The sequence below is a fragment of the Sorex araneus genome, chromosome 1, assembly GCF_027595985.1.
Source record: "Sorex araneus isolate mSorAra2 chromosome 1, mSorAra2.pri, whole genome shotgun sequence".
In the NCBI taxonomy this organism is placed as follows: Eukaryota; Metazoa; Chordata; class Mammalia; order Eulipotyphla; family Soricidae; genus Sorex; species Sorex araneus.
In genome coordinates, this window is record NC_073302.1 from 406,533,026 (window position 1) to 406,552,104 (window position 19,079).

The 19,079-nt window shown below is 32.6% G+C and overlaps 2 protein-coding genes across 6 annotated transcripts in view; one reads left to right on the forward strand and one right to left on the reverse strand.

The window, feature by feature from the left end:
- Positions 1-19,079, reverse strand: part of COG5 (component of oligomeric golgi complex 5) — a 230,955-nt gene that overhangs the window by 165,629 nt on the left and 46,247 nt on the right. The window lies entirely within an intron of this gene.
- Positions 1,269-17,705, forward strand: GPR22 (G protein-coupled receptor 22). 5 transcript variants are annotated; one of them, XM_055132558.1, is made up of 3 exons: positions 1,269-1,666; positions 2,611-3,651; positions 5,217-17,705. In XM_055132558.1, exon 3 carries the CDS (start codon positions 5,243-5,245, stop codon positions 6,539-6,541), a length of 1,299 nt encoding a protein of 432 aa, XP_054988533.1. In that variant the 5' UTR covers positions 1,269-1,666; positions 2,611-3,651; positions 5,217-5,242; the 3' UTR covers positions 6,542-17,705. The 5 variants fall into 5 exon arrangements, with proteins under 5 accessions (XP_054988533.1, XP_054988541.1, XP_054988547.1 ...); XM_055132566.1 differs by having other exon boundaries at positions 2,611-3,555; XM_055132572.1 differs by having other exon boundaries at positions 2,611-2,872.

Consider the following 19,079-nt stretch of genomic DNA (forward strand, 5'->3'; position numbering starts at 1 on the left):
AGCCAGCTGTGAAGCTTAAATATTCTCAGTGGAAAGATTATAAAAATTCATGAAGCTTTTCAAGATTGTAAAAGAGTAATTATAATTGCAAACAAAAACTTAGAAAATAATTTCTTAAATAAAGATCATAATAGTCCAAAATAATAGAAATAGGTGATGATCAGTATTCTACTAATTCAATCATTTGAAAAATGCCTTCTTTTATCAACTGACATAGAATACAGCAATTTTAAAAAGTCAACTCATGTTTTAAAAACAAAAAGCCAATTATTTAACAATAAAAATTTATTTTTAGGCAACAAGTTAATAAAGACATAATTTTAAATTAGCATTTAAGCTAATTATTTACAATTTACATCATTTTTCTTTTGACAGCGTAGGTAGCTCAAAATGATTTAGCATTATAACTTATTATAATGTGTTATTAACATGTGTTACTAACTTCCTCTTTCCTTTACCAATATATAACCATCAACATTAACTAAGCTCTACGTAATAATTATGGCATAGTAATCCAATAAATGCCTAGGTTAAAAATAAAAATAGCTGTTTGAAATAAAATACTAGAGTAACTGATCAATATATAGCTACTGAAAAAAAAATAGAGTGACCAGAGGTGAAGCTGAGTAGCAATCTCAAAAGTAATACAATTAAATCTTTATACACAAAGACTATTCAATTAACAAGAAACTGTAAAAATATCTTAAGGTTGAGCTGGTTAGTGAAACCAATGAATAAAGTGAATGGGTACCTGAAAGGATGAATGTTACAGTCATAACTATATAACACCTTGGGAAGTTCGTAACAATTTAGAATACACTGAGACATTGACTTGAATACAAATACACTATTTGAAATTCAATGTGGTTCACAGTAAAGATGCAGTGAATTTCTATTTGTAGAACAAAGAATCTCAACCAAAAACATATATGAATAAAATATTCAAGTGCAATTACACAGATTTTAAAACAGAAAATATATTTGTATAAAGGAATTATTTATTGCCCCTACCTCCTTGCATTTTTAGTGCTTGCCATAAATGAACAACAAAGCAGAACCGAATATAAAATTTATAAGACTAATTTACTCATATTCCATTTCAGAGCCACACAGAATCACTTATCAATTTGGTTTTTTAAACGCATCCTTATATAAAACAGTGGGGGAAAGTCCCTGCTATACATGTGAAGCACAGTTTAAGCTCAATACAACTGACCAATCAAAATTAGTGAATGCACTGCATCTCTCTGCAGTGGAGAGAAGCGACAAGGTAGGCTGTCATTCTGCAAAAGCTGCCCAAGAACAGGCTTTCCTCTGAAAAGCAGTGCAGCTCCTATTTAGAAAGACTGAATCTAAATGTTGTCTCTGGAGACAAGAAGCCTTCAGTATGTTAAATTACTTTCATTATGTATTTTCAGATGCTTATTGATTCCACAGTAGGAAGAGTGAGACTGCAGCAGCCTCTAAGCAGCACTACATGTTCCATACATTAGCAGTACTGCTGAAACAATGGCACAGTACAGACACATATTTTCATTAAGGTCATTCTGGAAGAGCTGTTTATGATCCTCCTTCCCCAATCCTCTACTAACAAGTGAACAAAATGAATCAATCAAAACTGGAAATGCTTCAACTACATCAAGAATTTATCAAATCTTTAGCAGAGGTAAGATGCATTCCTTATTATAGTATACAGCTGCTTTTGAACCGGTATAGTGGGATAAAATTACTTCGGAAATGTTCAGTCTAAATTTTAAGAGGTTTTAAAAACATTTTTTGTTTAATTCTACTTATGGATAAACATGTATTTCAGATCTATTTCTTTGAGGATCTATTTTAATGTAATTTGTTTAGGATATAATGTTAAAATCAAAATATACTGTTGATTTACTATGAAGACATCACTTTTAATTCACTTCAAACACACAAAATATTTCTAATGTCATCGTACAAATTTTTTCAGGTGTTAAAAATATAGCTTGTATTTCTTTAAAGAACCAGGTTTGCTACTGAACTATTATTTATTACTTAGATTGTTAAGTTTGCTTTGGAGCATGTTCACCGAAATGATTTAATTTGCAGTTACATTTTGTATTACTTTTTACATTTCAACTACATGAACAATCCATCATCAGAAAATTGTACTATCTTATTATGAGATGTGTCTTAATCAGTTAAAATTCAAACTATGTGGCTAATAATCAAGCAAATTACAATATTTTATAGCATGAAATGATAAATTTTTCACGAAGGAAGAAGGAATTGACAATGTGCTTAGTGAGTGCTAATTGCACATAATTTCTGAAAAAAAAATACAGGTTAGCATCCAAAATGAGAACAGAAATTAGTTTTCAACATGTAATTTTTCTTTTCTGGCTATATTTGTAATGCTGCTATTAAATAACATATACCATCTTTGTTATGAAAAGATATTTTTATTCAAAGAAACCCTTAAATTTATGCGTAAGCTGTGGCTCTAGTAATAGTTTGGCTATTTTGGTAACAATAACTGCATAAGGCATTAAAATAAACAAAAATAAAGTAACTTTCAGTTAAGTGGAAATGATTAGGAACCCTGTATCTTAACTACTTTTTTTCCTTTTTCACGAGGGCCCACAGCAGCTAATTCAGTATTTACAACTGGCAATATGAAGAATTCAACTGATCGAGTATCTCCCTAGCTGTCTAAACCACAAGCTGCAGGATATTCTTGCAAAAAAAAAAATGATTTTAAGATACTGAGGAGTTAAAAACCAAAGAATACATTATTGCTGGAATATAACAAACTGACAGTAATCATCCCAAGAAGATGATATATAAAATAGCCACAAAAAGAAAAACAATGAAACTATAAATGCCTGAAAACAAAATGGTGAGCATTTTTAAAGGGGGAGTTAATATTTAACATACCAGAATTGTGGAACTACTAATTCTTGAAGAAGCAGGGAAATATGACTTGCCAAGAGGAGAATGGCATACATTACCAGCAAGCTAAATGAAGCTTTAGCAAGTCTTTTTCTGCACTAACTGTTCAGATATTTCTATCAATTGATGTGACTCAAGGATTTTTCCATCTGAGCTTATGACCAATTATGTATCCTCTTTTAATGAAAACAAACCAAATTAGAAAGGAATGGTTTTAATCAAAAGAACATAAACTGGATTTATAACATAAAGCAAGTTGTGTGCTCAAGAAGTCAGTTCAAAATAATGAGGACTGCTATAGAAACAGATTTTCAATTTTAACAAAAGAGTGTCTAAATATATTTTAGAAGCTAGAAACCTGTGTTTCCTTTTCTGTTTTCACATGCTCTGGAAAATATAAGTGACACTGTCATATACTCCATCAAAGGGAAACATAATTCTTATTATTTGAGAAAGTTTCTCTTGATCGTGACTTTATTAAGGCAAAACAAATACAGATATTTTATACTGGTCCATAGAAATTCATCAGCCAACTAAATCTCACAATTCATGCAGTTGAAGTTTTGGAGAGAAAAATGAAAGAATTCCTACAAGACATGAAATAAAACACAGCTACTTCACTGCTGTCAGGTAAACATTTATGTCAAATCTGTCCATGACATCATGTACCAATTTGTGAGAAACTGCTCCAGTGAGCCAAAAGGCCCCTAAGGCAACAACAAACAGGTAGGTCAGAAGATGCATGCAGCCCAGCACACGGTTATACATTAACAAAAGAAGAGAACTTTGCTTTAGAGGAGATGCATAGTTCTTAATTATCCTCTAACTTGACGTTTCTGCTTTAATGATCAAGCTAACTGATGCGACAGACCTGGTGTTTTATCTGTCAACTAGGGAAATCTGGCACCCAGAAATTTTTCATTTTCGTGAGATGTCAATGTTAGTTAAGACCTTTACTTATTTGAATCATTGTCTCTAGTAATACTTTATGCCAAGCTCAAAAGAAATTAATGTTATAATTCATGTTTTTGAAATATTATCCTGAAAATTTACCTAACAAGAACTATATTCTAAACTTGTCAAAGATCACATTAAGGTCAAACTGAATTCTAAAAATGACTAGCTTTTATGCTTTGTGTTTGATTATGATTTTACAAACTGCTATATGTGAAATGTGAAATTTAGTTGGTTGTATGAGTTTATACTTTAAATGAATATTCTGGTACTAATATTTTGCTACCAAAATTCAACATTATTATCACTTTATATATTAAAATACAGATTTATAGATTTATATGAATTAGCAAGTTTATTGGTGTTCCTTGCTATTATATACACTGGGTGATTTATACAAAGACTTAATAGGAAATATGTAACTTTTAAAAGACTGCTCAGAAAATGGACTTTAGATATTCCTTTCCCTAGAATTTCATTTTTTATTTAAAAAAACATGCTTTAAACAATCAGCTCATATTCTTTCTAAATAATTTCAAAACTATTTCTTGAACTGCTATTAAATTTCAACTTTCTTCTTCACTAAGTACAAGAGGGTGTGGTCACAAAAATAAATCAATCGTAGAAATCATTAGTGTTGTTTTACTAATTTGGTTCTTTTACTTTAATATAATGTGTTTCCCAATTTTTATAATTTAAATCCGTGAAGTATAGAGTTCAGTGAGCATTTTCACTGTGAAATATGAAATACATCATTTGCCATTTCTGTGAGAAATAACTCCAAATATTCCTAAGTATACTGCTGATCTGTGATTATTATGGTTAAAATAAGACTCTGGACAAATAGCTTTTTAAACGTCACTATGCACCATTTATCATTTTATTTTAAATCTCAAAGGAATATTTTCACCTACACTAATTATGCTAGGATATATTAAAACAGTATTTATTCCTCACCTACTCATGTTTTAAGGAAAAATATTAAAAGATCAAGCTAAAATTAGTTCTTACAGTATATTTTTATTATACAAAAATATACTACATTTCAAATAATAAGTCTACAAATCCAAATGAGGAAAACATGTTTTGTGTATTAAACAAATTTTGCACTGCAGGGAACAAGCTTCAGACAGTTCCTTCGTCAACAAGAAAACCCAAGTTCCTTTCACACTAAAATAACTCAGCCCTGGTTTTCTTAATTCTCCATGCTTCATTAATAGTTTACAAGCTTAAAAATTAAAATAAGAACACAGTAAAAAGATTCTTTTCCAATACATGCTTTTTTACGTCATTTAAACTGCAAAATGTCAAATAGTTTATTCTATTTCACTTTCTAGGAGAAAAAAACGAATGCTCCAAGAGAATGTGTTTTTCTCCCATTCTGGAAATCAACATGCAGTCTGAATCTAACATTACAGTGCGCGATGACATTGATGACATCGACACCAATATGTACCAACCACTATCATACCCATTAAGCTTTCAAGTGTCTCTCACTGGATTTCTTATGTTAGAAATTGTACTGGGACTTGGCAGCAACCTCACCGTATTGGTACTTTACTGCATGAAATCCAACTTAATCAACTCTGTCAGTAACATTATTACAATGAATCTTCATGTGCTGGATGTGATAATCTGTGTGGGATGTATTCCTCTAACTATAGTTATCCTTCTGCTTTCACTGGAGAGTAACACTGCTCTTATCTGCTGTTTCCATGAGGCCTGTGTATCTTTTGCAAGTGTCTCAACAGCAATCAACGTTTTTGCTATCACTTTAGACAGATATGACATCTCCGTAAAACCTGCAAACCGAATTCTGACAATGGGCAGAGCTGTAATGCTAATGACATCCATTTGGATTTTTTCATTTTTCTCTTTTTTGATTCCTTTTATTGAGGTCAATTTTTTCAGCCTTCAAAGTGGAAATACGTGGGAAAACAAGACACTTCTGTGTGTCAGCACTGATGAATACTACACTGAACTGGGAATGTATTATCACCTGCTAGTACAGATCCCAATATTCTTTTTCACTGTCGTAGTGATGTTAATCACATACACCAAAATACTTCAGGCTCTTAATATCCGGATAGGCACAAGATTTTCTACCGGGCCAAAGAAGAAAACAAGGAAGAAAAAGACGATTTCTCTAACCACACATGAGACCACAGACATGTCCCAAAGCAGTGGTGGGAGAAATGTCGTCTTTGGTGTAAGAACTTCAGTCTCAGTAATAATTGCTCTCCGGCGAGCTGTGAAACGACACCGAGAACGGCGAGAAAGGCAAAAGAGAGTCTTCAGAATGTCTTTGCTGATTATTTCTACATTTCTTCTCTGCTGGACACCAATTTCTGTTTTAAATACCACCATTTTGTGTTTAGGACCAAGTGACCTTTTAGTAAAACTAAGATTGTGTTTTTTAGTCATGGCTTATGGAACAACTATATTTCACCCGCTGTTATACGCATTCACTAGACAAAAATTTCAAAAGGTCTTGAAAAGTAAAATGAAAAAGCGAGTTGTTTCCATAGTGGAAGCTGATCCCATGCCTAACAATGCTGTAATACACAACTCATGGATAGAACCTAAAAGAAACAAAAAAATTAACTTTGAAGACAGTGAAATAAGAGAAAAATGTTTAGTACCTCAGGTTGTCACAGACTAGAAAATTTACCAAATCCATATCTAGAAGTTTTAAAATTGTAAAAAATAAAATTACTGCCAAATATTTAAAAAGAACATTTCAAGTATTGGTGTAAATTTTCAGTGTAAATGTCAAGATTAGATTAGTTCATATATATTCAACTTCTTCATTACTTAATGTATTTGTTGCATGGCAGTTTGTTAAAGTAATACCATGTGTATATTTTGTCAAAATTATGTCCATCCTAAGATATTCGTGTAAGTCATATTTTCTAAAGAATAAATACATAGCCTTAAAAAAGTGTATAACTTTAAAATGTAAGTGACACAGATATCCTTGCTTTATACATATATATACAACATGATATATATATATAAAGTGAACTATTTTTAAGCGACAGATTATAGATATATTTAAGTGATGACTCCTAGACTATCATTTTAACATAAAGACTAAAAGGATGGGCTCCAAATAATCTCACAGCAATTTAGAATTTCTTGTATATTATGTGTTCTGATATAGAGTACTTGATATATCTTTCATACATCAAAAATAATGAACTATGTTCAAAACTTTACCCTTTTATTTTTACTATAGAAAATTATAGTATTTATTAAGATATTTAAAAGTCAAGAAGCAAAATTGAAACACAAACCCCTGTATATATCCCCATCAAGATAAGGAAACATACAGTTCAAGTTTATTATACAAAAAGATTAATTTTTTTAATTAAGGGAACTATGCCTATAATATGCAAACTAATGGATAAGAAAGGGAAGAAAGAAAATTAAATTACAATCTTCCTCACTTTGTTGAGTTTAAGCCAGATACTCTAAATATGTATAGAAATAAAGTATACAAGTAAAAAGCATTCAATAAAATAAACTGACTTCCTAACTTTACTCTAGTCAATCTTTTCATATTAAAATTTGAGTATAGTCAAGGAAAAATAAATAATACCATTACAGAAAGGCCTAACAAAGCCAACTGCTTCTAATTTTAGACTCAGAGCAACTCCGGAGTAATGCAACTCACATCATAGTTCCTAAATGTTTCAAAATACTATATAGTTGTTTATATTCTGAAAATCATTAAAAGCAGCAGTAACTCATCAACTTTTCTACTCTATACCACTTAATAACTTAAAATATTTTGCCTTCAGTCTTCAAATCATGCTGAATAATTATGAAATTATTAACCCTAACTATTGATATCAGGCCAGGGAATCTCATATCAAAAAAGCATCTTCCAAGTATTTTCATCTAATAATCTATCAATGAGTGCTAATGTACCTATATGAGAAAGTTAGCAATAAGTTAAAGTAGGTAAATACTTACTACCTGACAACTGACTTAGTGAAAACCTTTTCTATTTTTTTAACTACAGTCACTAAATTAAGTAGCCACTCATTTTTAAATAAAAAAAAATTATGTGGAACAATTAAATAGTATGTCACTTTTGTGTAAATGATACTATTCAATATACTAAGAACCCTAATATGGGGAGGGGAATGAATCAATGAGGTTATAAACAGCAAATTAAATACTGATTTACTTCTTATAAAAACATCAATATAATTTTAAATTTGGTAAAGGCATAGCTAACTTCTTCCACACATCTACTCTTCTATAGATCAAACAAGACAGTAGCATAAGCAAGGAAGACCTCATTTTTGTAACCCACACAGAAATCAAGACTTTATAGAAAAATGTAAGAATACTATTTCATTGATATACTTGGCAGAATATGTAATAGACATTAAAAATTTAAATGACTTTATACGTACTCCTAAATCTAAATGAAAATTTAATCATTTCATATTCAATAAAAATTAGACTATTTTTATATCAAGAAAAAATTTTCATATTAAGAAAATTTTGTTTTAATCTTCAAATGTATTCATTTCCAAAGACAGCTTTAGTAACATTTTTCTAATATATTTGTCTAAACTGCTTTCATATCCTCTTGTTTACTAGAACTCATCTACAAAATAAGTGGCAAATAAAATGTTACCCTCTAAAACTATGATTATTCCTAAAATGACATTGCAATTGACAAATAACAAACATAACTGCTATATTATGAATATACAAAAGTGCATCCACTGATTGCCAGATAAGTTATAATAACTAATATTATGTGGTGCATTATACAAAATATTTGTAAGTTCATCTTTTAAAAACAAGTAAGAATATTTGTAATTACTGACCTCAACTTAAAAGAATGAGAAGCTGAAGCATTTGATTAAATGTTCTATGAAAGAGATGACCTTTACTATAATGTGCAAATTTTTCACTTTATTTCAAGTAACTTTACCTCGCAAAGCACAAGTGCTACATTTTCATGTAAGAATAAGATTTTTAAAGAAAAAACAAATACGAGAAATAGTAAATTCAATATGGAAGTCTTCCTTAAAATTGTATTTTTTAACTCACATGCTACAAATTACAGATATAAATTTCTATATAATTGGGTTAATTCTTCAAAGTAATGGGAATAATAACTATTAACTTAAAAACTATCCAAGGATGAGGCCAGAGCAATAGTACAGTAGGTAGGCGTTTGCCTTACATGCAGCTGACCTGGGTTCAATCCCTGGGATTCCCTAGCATCCATATGGTTCCCCAAGCACCTCAAGGAGTAAGTCCTGAGTGCAAAGCCAGGAGGGAACCCTGAGTATCACCAGCTACAGCCTCGACAAACAAAACTATCCAAGGAGAAACTCAATAAGATACAGGCTATTTTTTTTCTGTTTTGCTTGATAATGTTAGGAGGCTATTATTCTACCAAGCATTACTCGAATTTATTATGAAAACTAAATAGTTTATAATTACCTCTTTTCTAAAGCCATTCACAATAATTTTGTACCTCTCATTTATGATTTATCAATATTTAGGAATGTGGTCTATTTTAAAGTGAAGTAAAATAGTTTATTTCTATTTACTTAGGAAATGAGATTTGGGGGTAGGAGAAGAGACTCCATGAAATAAAGGAGAGGAATTACATATCCCAAGTGTGAATGGGGTTGATTATAGAATAGGTATGCCATGATCTATTTTTTAAGTCCCTGCATAATTTTTTGGAGACATGACAGCTTGATTGTCAATTAGATCTTTCATTTTTAGCATAGACTAGAGGATACAATCTTAATATCCTTAACCCACATAAATTTATAGCAAGATTTCAGTTCTCAGGGAATTAAAAATTAAACTTATTAAAATTTTATTTAAAGATGACAATTTAAAAGTAAAAGAAAATAGGTATTTAAGAGTGCTTTTATTCAATATAACAATTTTAAGTCTTTTTTTTTCCAAAATCAGTCAAACTTTTGGTTTCATTACATTTTACATTTGTACATTTAAGTAAAGCTTTGTAAGCAAGTACTTTTAAATTCTTACAAAATGAGGGGAGTATAGAAGACAGACTATATCATATGTAACAGAAACATTACACTCGAGAACTTGAAAACTACAATCAAGGTATTAAAATTTATGGCCACATCTATCTACAGGGGAAAAAAAAAGACAACTTAGTAAGTGTTATTTAAATAGAACAAAGTCCTGAGGCCAGAAAGATAGTACAATGGATAGAGCACTTATTTTGCATGTGGCCCACCCGGGTTCGATCTCTGGCATTCCTACTGGTCTCCCAAGCCCCACCAGGAGTGAGCCCTGAGCACAGAGTCAGGAGTAAGCCCTGAGCACAGTGAGGTATAACCTCCCCCACCCCCACCCCCAAAAGAGCAAAGTTCTTAATAAACTTGAGAAGAATGGAGAGGCTAAAGGAATAGTACAGCAGGGAGGGTGTAAGCCTTGACCGGGGTGAATGAGGTGCGATGCCCCACGCCACACAAGGATACCCTGAGCCTCGCCAAGCGCTACACCTGACTGCAGAGCCAGGAGGTAGCCCGGAGCACTGATAGATGTGACTCAAAACCAAAAAAAGAAAAAAACAATAAAGGAAAAGGAAAAGGAAAGGGAAAGGAAAGGAAAGGAAAGGAAAGGAAAGGAAAGGAAAGGAAAGGAAAGGAAAGGAAAGGAAAGGAAAGGAAAGGAAAGGAAAGGAAAGGAAAGGAAAGGAAAGGAAAAAAGGAAAGGAAAGGGAAGGGAAGGAAAGGGAAGGGAAGGGAAGGAGGAAAGAAGAATTATGTTAGATATGAGTGCAATACTTTTTAAAAGCACTGTTGAGAAAAGCTACTGACATTCTAGAAAACAGTACACTGCTCTCTTTAGAAAGAAGAAAGGAACCGTGGCAATAAACTAATCTGTAAAGTTAAATTAGGTTCAAAGAGCAGAGAGGGCCTTAAAAAATGCCAGCAGAGAAATCTAAGCAGGAGAATTATACAGTGAAATATGAACTACAAGAAATTAGCAAAATAGCAAAGAAAGAAAGTTGATTGGATAAGACAAAAATGACTGTAAGCTAAGAAACCAAACCAATGAATTGGCATAACACAGAAAATGGGAGAGTTGCTATTACTTTAGTTAGTGAAAGACTTAGGAAAACTTGCTGGGAGAAGTTCAGCAAACGAATGTCTAGATGTGACAAGCCATATGAAGGCAGAATCAGCAAGGACGCCAACTAACCAAAAAAAGAACTGGCATGAGACTCTGAAGAATTAAAAGTGACAGCCATAAAGAGGGCCACAAGAAACTAGATGACCCTCAATGATCTAAGAACTTTTGAATTATGCTTTGTAAAAAGTATAAGGATAACAAGGTCAAAACAAAAATAATTCCTGCCAAAACATATAAAGCAAAATATCATTATTTAAAATGTAGTAGTTATTAGAAACTACTAAAAAATGATCATTTAAGTTGCTATTTCCAGCATCTATTACACATTTTGTATATTAACTTACCCATTTTTCCACTAAACACATATTTTCTCCTTCCAATAAAAATTTAAATAATGGAAAAACATAAAGACATATTAAAATATCATCCTTTATTTCTTTCCTCATAATATTCTATTTTTAACATCCATTCAACTCATTTTATATATAGTTTTCTTTATCTTGGTAATGAATGTGTAAATAATCTTAATGAAAAGTATCAGTGTTTCTAATAATCTTATGATAAAGAGTTGAATATTTAATTCTCTTTTGCAATTAAACTTCATTTCCAAATCATCTTATAAAAGGAAGGAAGGTTACTGAACAAAGTGAAGCAAGTTTTTTTCTGAGTGGAGTGAAAAACAAATATAATGCATTTCTTTTCCTTTCTACTTAAAAGATGAAAAGCAAAAAAGGCAAAGAAAATTCTGGAGCCTATTTTCTTTGCATCTCCCAGACAGACACTTGGCTGTACTCCTTCTGAAAGAAAGTAAGCTCTTATGGAACTTCAGGGACGGCAAACAAAACTAAACATGATATGACTAATAAATGATAGGAGAGAAAGCAGCTCAGATCATATTACGAAACTGCAGTGGCGGGCTAAAACTGTGACTGCTTGTGTGCTAACAACATACCCCGAAAGCATATAAACATTTACACTCTTGCAAAAAGAAATCAATAACTAATATCCTTAAAAGATATGGCAGGGAAAAGATCTGAAATACTCAGAGATCCTTAGTTCTCAAAGGATTATAAAGTGACCATATTTTGGAGTTAAGAATTCACAAAAGAAAAGACAAGACTGATCTTTGTCTAAAAATCATTCAGAGCAACACAAAGATTATTTTTAACTGACAACTTAACAAACTAATTATATATGTGCACATATAATAAGAAATAGAATATTGGAATATTTTAACAATTCATAGGTGTTTAGAATAAAGTGGTAATGGCATGTAGAAATAAACAAAAAACGGTGCTCGTCAGTAATATGGGAGCTATCACCTCCTAAAAAGTGTGTTTTACAGGAGAAAGAGAACTAAGTAAACCTAAACACACTACTCAGCCTGCTATTAATAAATAAAATAAAAACTGAAAAAAGTCCTAAGTATTTCAACAGTCCTTTTCACATTTTTTACAGACTTCTGTAAGCTATATTCATGGCTTTCAAGTGTGACAGTTCTGTAGCTCCACCAGCAAGTGTTAAAAAGGGCTGTCATTCCTGTCACTCACACCAAAACAAACTCCCTACCACTATCAACCTTGAAGTATCTAGTAAGATAAATAAGGGTTAAGACTGTCTAGGACTGCGGTTGTTTTTCTCACCTTGCTTCCATGAAGGCAATATATCATATGTTTCTGAGAGATATTAAACAGACCACCAAAGCATATCCACCAATTTTTCAAGGATAAAAAGAAAAAGAAGAGTAGAATATTCTATTCTTTATCATTATAAGGGATTGTTTTCTATTCAGTTATGGGTATACAATACTAGTAACAGATGAAAATATGAAAATTTTAATCTGACATATACTTTGAAAAATATCACTGATCAAATGAGAGTTCAGCTACAGTAGAAAAAGACTATAAGAGTGAGAAAGATATTAGCCATAAGTAACACACATTACCCAACCTGCAATATGTTGTATATAGATTGGGTACATAAGACTAAAAATATATCTATTTCTTTCTAATATTTTTAACATTTAAGAATTGAAATGTAAAAGAATAAGTAAATTTAGATAGAGCGATAGCGGTTGGGCGTTTGCCTTTCACGCGGCCAACCCGAGTTCAATTCCTCCACCCCTCTGAGAGAACCAGGCAAGCTACTGAGAGTATCGAGCCCTTGAGGCAGAGCCTGGCAAGCTACCCGTGCGTATTGGATATGCCAAAAACAGCAACAATAAGTCTCTCAATGAGTCTCTCAATGAGAGATGTTACTAGTGCCCGCTCAAACAAATCGATGAGCAATGGGATGACAGTGACAACTCCTAAAATACTATAGTCCTTACATTGCTACTGAATTTTTCCCCATCTATCACATCCTACAAAGAACAAAATTCTAGTAAATTGTAGCAACCCAACTTTAATTCACACAGATAGCTGTAATATAACCTTTGATAATACAACCACCCAAATGTGTCTGCTATATACTAACTAATCAGTAAATATTAGTAAAATTGAAAAAAGAACTTTTAAACTTCTGGCCCTACTGTGTCTTATTTAAAAATTCTTCTCAGAGGCTGGAGTGATAGCACAGCGGGTAGGGTATTTGCTTTGCATGCGGCCGACCCGGGTTCGATTCCCAGCATCCCATATGGTCCCCTGAGCACTGCCAGGGGTAATTCCTGAGTGCAGAGCCAGGAGTAACTCCTGTGCATGCCGGGTGTGACCCAAAAAATAAAATTTTTTTCTCAAAATGTTGCTCCATATATATATATTATATATGTATACATATAATATATATATATATATATATAGCATTCTCTACAGTACTTCCTTAAAATGACAATTTCTGTGTTCCACTTGAAATTTACTGAATCAAAAATTCTGGGGATTATAGTCCTAAATGTTTCAGTAAGTACTCCCAAGGCAATTTGTGTGCTAAAACTTAACCACCACTACTACCTCAGAGACTAGAAAAAAAAAAATAGGTATCTAAAAGAAAGACATTCACAGAACTAATAAGTGAAAAGTTTGCAGGTCTGAACTCAGTGCCTTCTTGAAGTTTGGGAGGTTTTTTTTTTTTTTTCAGTTTAGGTAACACAGTTACAATAGTGTTAACATTTATGGATTTGTTGTAAAAATTATTATACAGAATCACCACCACCAGTGCTGAGGACCCCTCACCACAGTTCTTATGTAATTGAAGATATTTTTTCACTAAATGAAATTATACATTTCATTTGAAGTAACACTTTAGTTAAAAAGAGTTTAAGTGTATGTTTGGGGAGGGGAGGCCTTTTTAAGGACAAAATATTATATTTTTCTATGACATTTTCTCTGCAAAAGCTTCCCTTAAACATCTGTGCTAGAGAGATAGTACAGTTAAAGGTGTAGGCCTTGGATGTGGCCAGTCCCAGCTGGATTCCCAGTAATGGTGACGGTAACACGTGTCACCAAACATCGAACAGTGTGGCCCTGGAGACACCCTTGCATACCTGTGGTGTTATGGATAACCCTAGTTGGCCTCTAGAACACCAAACTGGAGACCCCTCTCCGAAAAAAATCACACTCCGAAAATAAAATGTATCAAACATAAAACATAATGATATACAATGTTACTTATATTTACTTCATTCAACACATACACTTCTTTAATTATGAAAATACATAATTACTACTTATCCTATCATCTTTTTAATTAAAAATAATATACTATGCTTTTACATTTTTGTTCACTTTAATAAAAACTTTATTAAAATATAATACTATATACAGAAGGTATGAATTACTAAAAAATTAACTCAGTAAAAATTGGGGCCGGAGCGATAGCACAGCGAGTAGGGCGTTTGCCTTGCACGCAGCCAACCCGGGTTCGATCCTCGGCATCCCATATGGTCCCCCAAGCACTGCCAGGAGTAATTCCTGAGTGCAAAGCCAGGAGTAACCCCTGAGCATTGCTGGGTGCGACCCAAAAAAGCAAAAAAAAAAACAAACCTAAAAAACTATATTTTGCATTATCTTTTGAACATATGTAGCTCAGGTTTAAGTCAATATTTTTCCTTTTATTTCAATTTCCTTTGAACTATCAACATCATTTGGGGAATATTCAGATGTATCTTTTGATAATTTATGACAACTTCACTTTATTTTCTATCTAATTTTATAACAGTTTATATAACAGATTCTTAACACACATTCCCATGGTACTACAAAAATACCACGCAGCCTGAGCACATTTCTTATTAACGCTCGCAACTAAGTATTCTTTCTAACAAAATTTCAATAACATATTTCAGGTACATGAAAGTAACATACTTCAAAAAATGTACATTTTGAAATTAATGTATTTCAGATAAACGATGACTTTGATATAAGGTTTCCTAGAGTCTTATAAGTTGCTTAAATAGCTGTACTTAATTTCACAAGCATATACCTGTATATTTTTTCTCTGGTCAAATATCTACAAATTCAATAAGTTTCTTAAAAAAAATATGTAACCAAAAATTAAAATAACTCTTCTCAGTGTTAAGAAAAAAAAAAACAGAAAATCAAAATTGGTAAATGTTATATAACTTATGTAAATTATATAAGATGACTTAAAAGCATGAAATTCTAGACATAAATGAGATAAGTAATAAAATCACAATGAAATAATTTTAAAACTGATAATGAAATAAAAATGCAAAATGCTGAGACTAGGGAGTACAATAGATAGGGCACTGGCCTTGCATATAGCCAACCTGAGTTCAATTCCTAACATCCCAAACGGTCCTCTAAGTATCACCATTAGTTATTCATGAGGTCAGAGCCAGGAGTAATCCCTGAGCATCACTGGGTGTGGCCCAAAAACTTGACCAAAAAAAAAGAAAAGAAAAATGCTTATCACTTTAACCTACATTCTTGCAAGCATAAATAAATTGATTCCTACGTATTCTCTTAGGTCATATAAAAAAGGACAAGAACTGACTATATGACTGAGTATCAATAAAATAAAAGTCTCCAGCTGTTAAAGTACAAACTACCCTTGAAACTAAGAACAGAAATTATTTTATCATGTCTTTTTTCAAAAAGTAAATGACATGTAAATGTCTTCTACAACTTTTGAAAACCATCAATATATCAAAGGGTTGCTTATGTTACAAAAAATGGTCACAATAACCTTACAGGTAATAAGAAGTCTTATAAGACTGATATTATGTCTTATCTCAATGTACAATATAGACATAAGTCTAAGAAAAAAATGATTAGAAAAATATCTGAGAATACATATGTTGTGTAGGTATAAAACCATCTATAATGCTGGTTTAATCCAAAGACAGATTCTAGAAGACTGAATAGTATACTTCAACTATTTCATAAATATCTAAGGGATACAACAGATCATTGGAAGAGGGAAGGTGGAACTTCACACTGAAAAGAAGACAGATGTCCTTAGGAACAAAAGAAACAGGCCCCAGGTAAATTCATATAGTTATTCCTTTCATGCCCCTCCCTCTCGGCAGCTTTCAGTAATTCACTAATCAAGAGAAATGGATGGAAGTCTTCAAAACACCATTCTCAAATTAAAAAAAAAAAATCCTTCTGCTTTCAACAAGTAACTAGAAAAATAACAACTGAAGGAGAAATAGTTAAACATAAAATGATAAACTTGAAAAACAATCTGAGGTGAGGTAGCAAATTATAAAATTACATACTAAAGAACCCCTTTGTTTTTTTGAGGGGGAGCGGGGAGATATACCAGGTGGTGCTCAGGGGTTACACCTGGCTTTGCACTCAAAGATCACACTCCTGGCAGGAATCAGGGAACCATATGAGGTTCGGGGGATTGAACCCAGGCCAACTATGTTCAATTACATTATCTCTCCAGCCCCAAGAACTACAATTTATGAACAATCTTTAAGAAAACTCTGCTTTGCCTTAAATTTCTGATGCCCATTAAAACATATTCCTACTAATTATTAAAAGATACATTAAGAACAGATACAGTGTGAGCTAAAAGAATGGTGCTTTGAACTATACAATAAAGACATCATATAAATATTTTATCATTGTTGTCAAACATAGGGCATAGATATGAGAACCTTTTGCTTTTAAGTATATTATTCTCTATCAGTACCAGTTATATTAACAAATATGCTTCCTGGTTCTATAACACAACTCACTTCCCAAAATACATAAAGGTTTCTAAAACCTTAATGAACAACATATGTTACAGGATCTAGTAGGCAAATTTACAAAATGCCCAAACAAAACTGTCAAGAAGTACTACTCACAAACTCCTAATTGCTCTAATACATGTCTCTTATCTCGTGAGCACTAAAAATATCATAAAAGTACTTTTAAATGGCCTGCTATAATAGCATTTAGCCTTCACAAGTTCAAACTTAAAGCATAAAAGGTTTGGGTTGTATGTGCTTATAAAATCAGTAGAGATAAGATAATGTTAGTGACAGAAAATATAATTTCAGGGCCAGAGAGATAGTACAGTTGGGTGCTTGTCTTGCATGCAGTCAACCCAGGTTTCCTCCCAAGCACTTAATTTGGTTCCCCAAGCCCTGCCAGAAGTGATCCCAGAGTGCAGAGCAGGGAACAAGTCCTGAGCACCACCAGGTGTGAACCAAAACCAAAAAAAGAAAAGAAAATATTACTTCAATATGGATCCTAACAAGAAGCAATAGGGAAAGAAAGAGAGAGAGAAAGAGAAAGAGAGAAAGAAGGAAAGGAAAGGAAAGGAAAGGAAAGGAAAGGAAAGGAAAGGAAAGGAAAGGAAAGGAAAGGAAAGGAAAGGAAAGGAAAGGAGGGAGGGAAAGAAAGAAAGAAAGAAAGAAAGAAAGAAAGAAAGAAAGAAAGAAAGAAAGAAAGAAAGAAAGAAAGAAAGAAAGAAAGAAAGAAAGAGAAAGAAAGAAAGAAAGAAAGAAAAGAAAGAAAGAAAGAAAGAGAGAGAGGGAGGGAGGGAGGGTGAAAGGAAGGAAGGAAGGAAGGAAGGAAGGAAGGAAGGAAGGAAGGAAGGAAGGAAGGAAGGAAGGAAGGAAGGAAGGAAGGAAGGAAGGAAGGAGAGAAACGGAAAGAGAGAGAGGGAGGGAAAGAGAAAGGGAGGGAAAGAGAGAAAGAGAAAAGAGATGAAAAGATAAGAAGAGACAAGACAAGACAAGAAAAGACAAGAAAAGACAAGAAAAGAAAAGAAAAGAAAAGAAAAGAAAAGAAAAGAAAAGAAAAGAAAAGAAAAGAAAAGAAAAGAAAAGAAAAGAAAAGAAACAGCATTGGAAATGAAGTGCAAAGGATGAGACTGGCTAATCGAATCCAGACAAGAAGAGCATATACCGCGACGACAAAGGCATGAGCAGTCACACAGAAGGAAGAAAACAAAGTCTCCAGGCCAGGGGACAATTCAATTTGGCTGGTGTGCACAGACTATGAATGTAACTATGATTGTAACAGAGAGAAACAAACCTAGAAAATATGTTAGAATTTTGTTTGTGAGGCCAAAAATTGGTGGCTTCTTTTTTTATTAAACCCAAAACCCACTGAAAGACTTTTGTGTGGCAGCACATCAGGACTTCTAAAACATAGGCACTTTCACTCTTCTACCTAATAATTCAGGCCCTAAATACCTAGACTTTGTGATCTTCAGGCTCAGTTTCTCTACCTTAATTTCTTACAATTCCATTTTCTGTTTCTTACAGGACAATTTGACTTATTTTCTTCTTCTGATCACAAATCTTCGATCATCCACTCCTTAGTGAGACTTAAAATACAATCTTTTAATGGAAAAATAACTCAAATCCAATTACTATGGCAACAACTCAATATTTTTCAAATGTAGAAGAATTGAAAATATTCCACCAAAGACACAATCTCAAAAAACTATCAGCTGAAATGCAATGTCCAAATACATTTTCCTACTAAAAACTATGAAAAGAGAAAATCTAGCTCTAAGTAGAAATAACTTAAAATGCAACAAAACACTTAACTCCATGACCTTTAAAAAAGGAAACTACAGGGGCTGGAGCAATAGCACAGCGGGTAGGGCGTTTGCCTTGCACTCGGCCAATCCAGGTT

Bases quoted from the DNA above. Each gene is read 5' to 3' on its own strand.
- GPR22 (XM_055132558.1), top strand. From the start codon at position 5,243: ATGTGTTTTTCTCCCATTCTGGAAATCAACATGCAGTCTGAATCTAAC.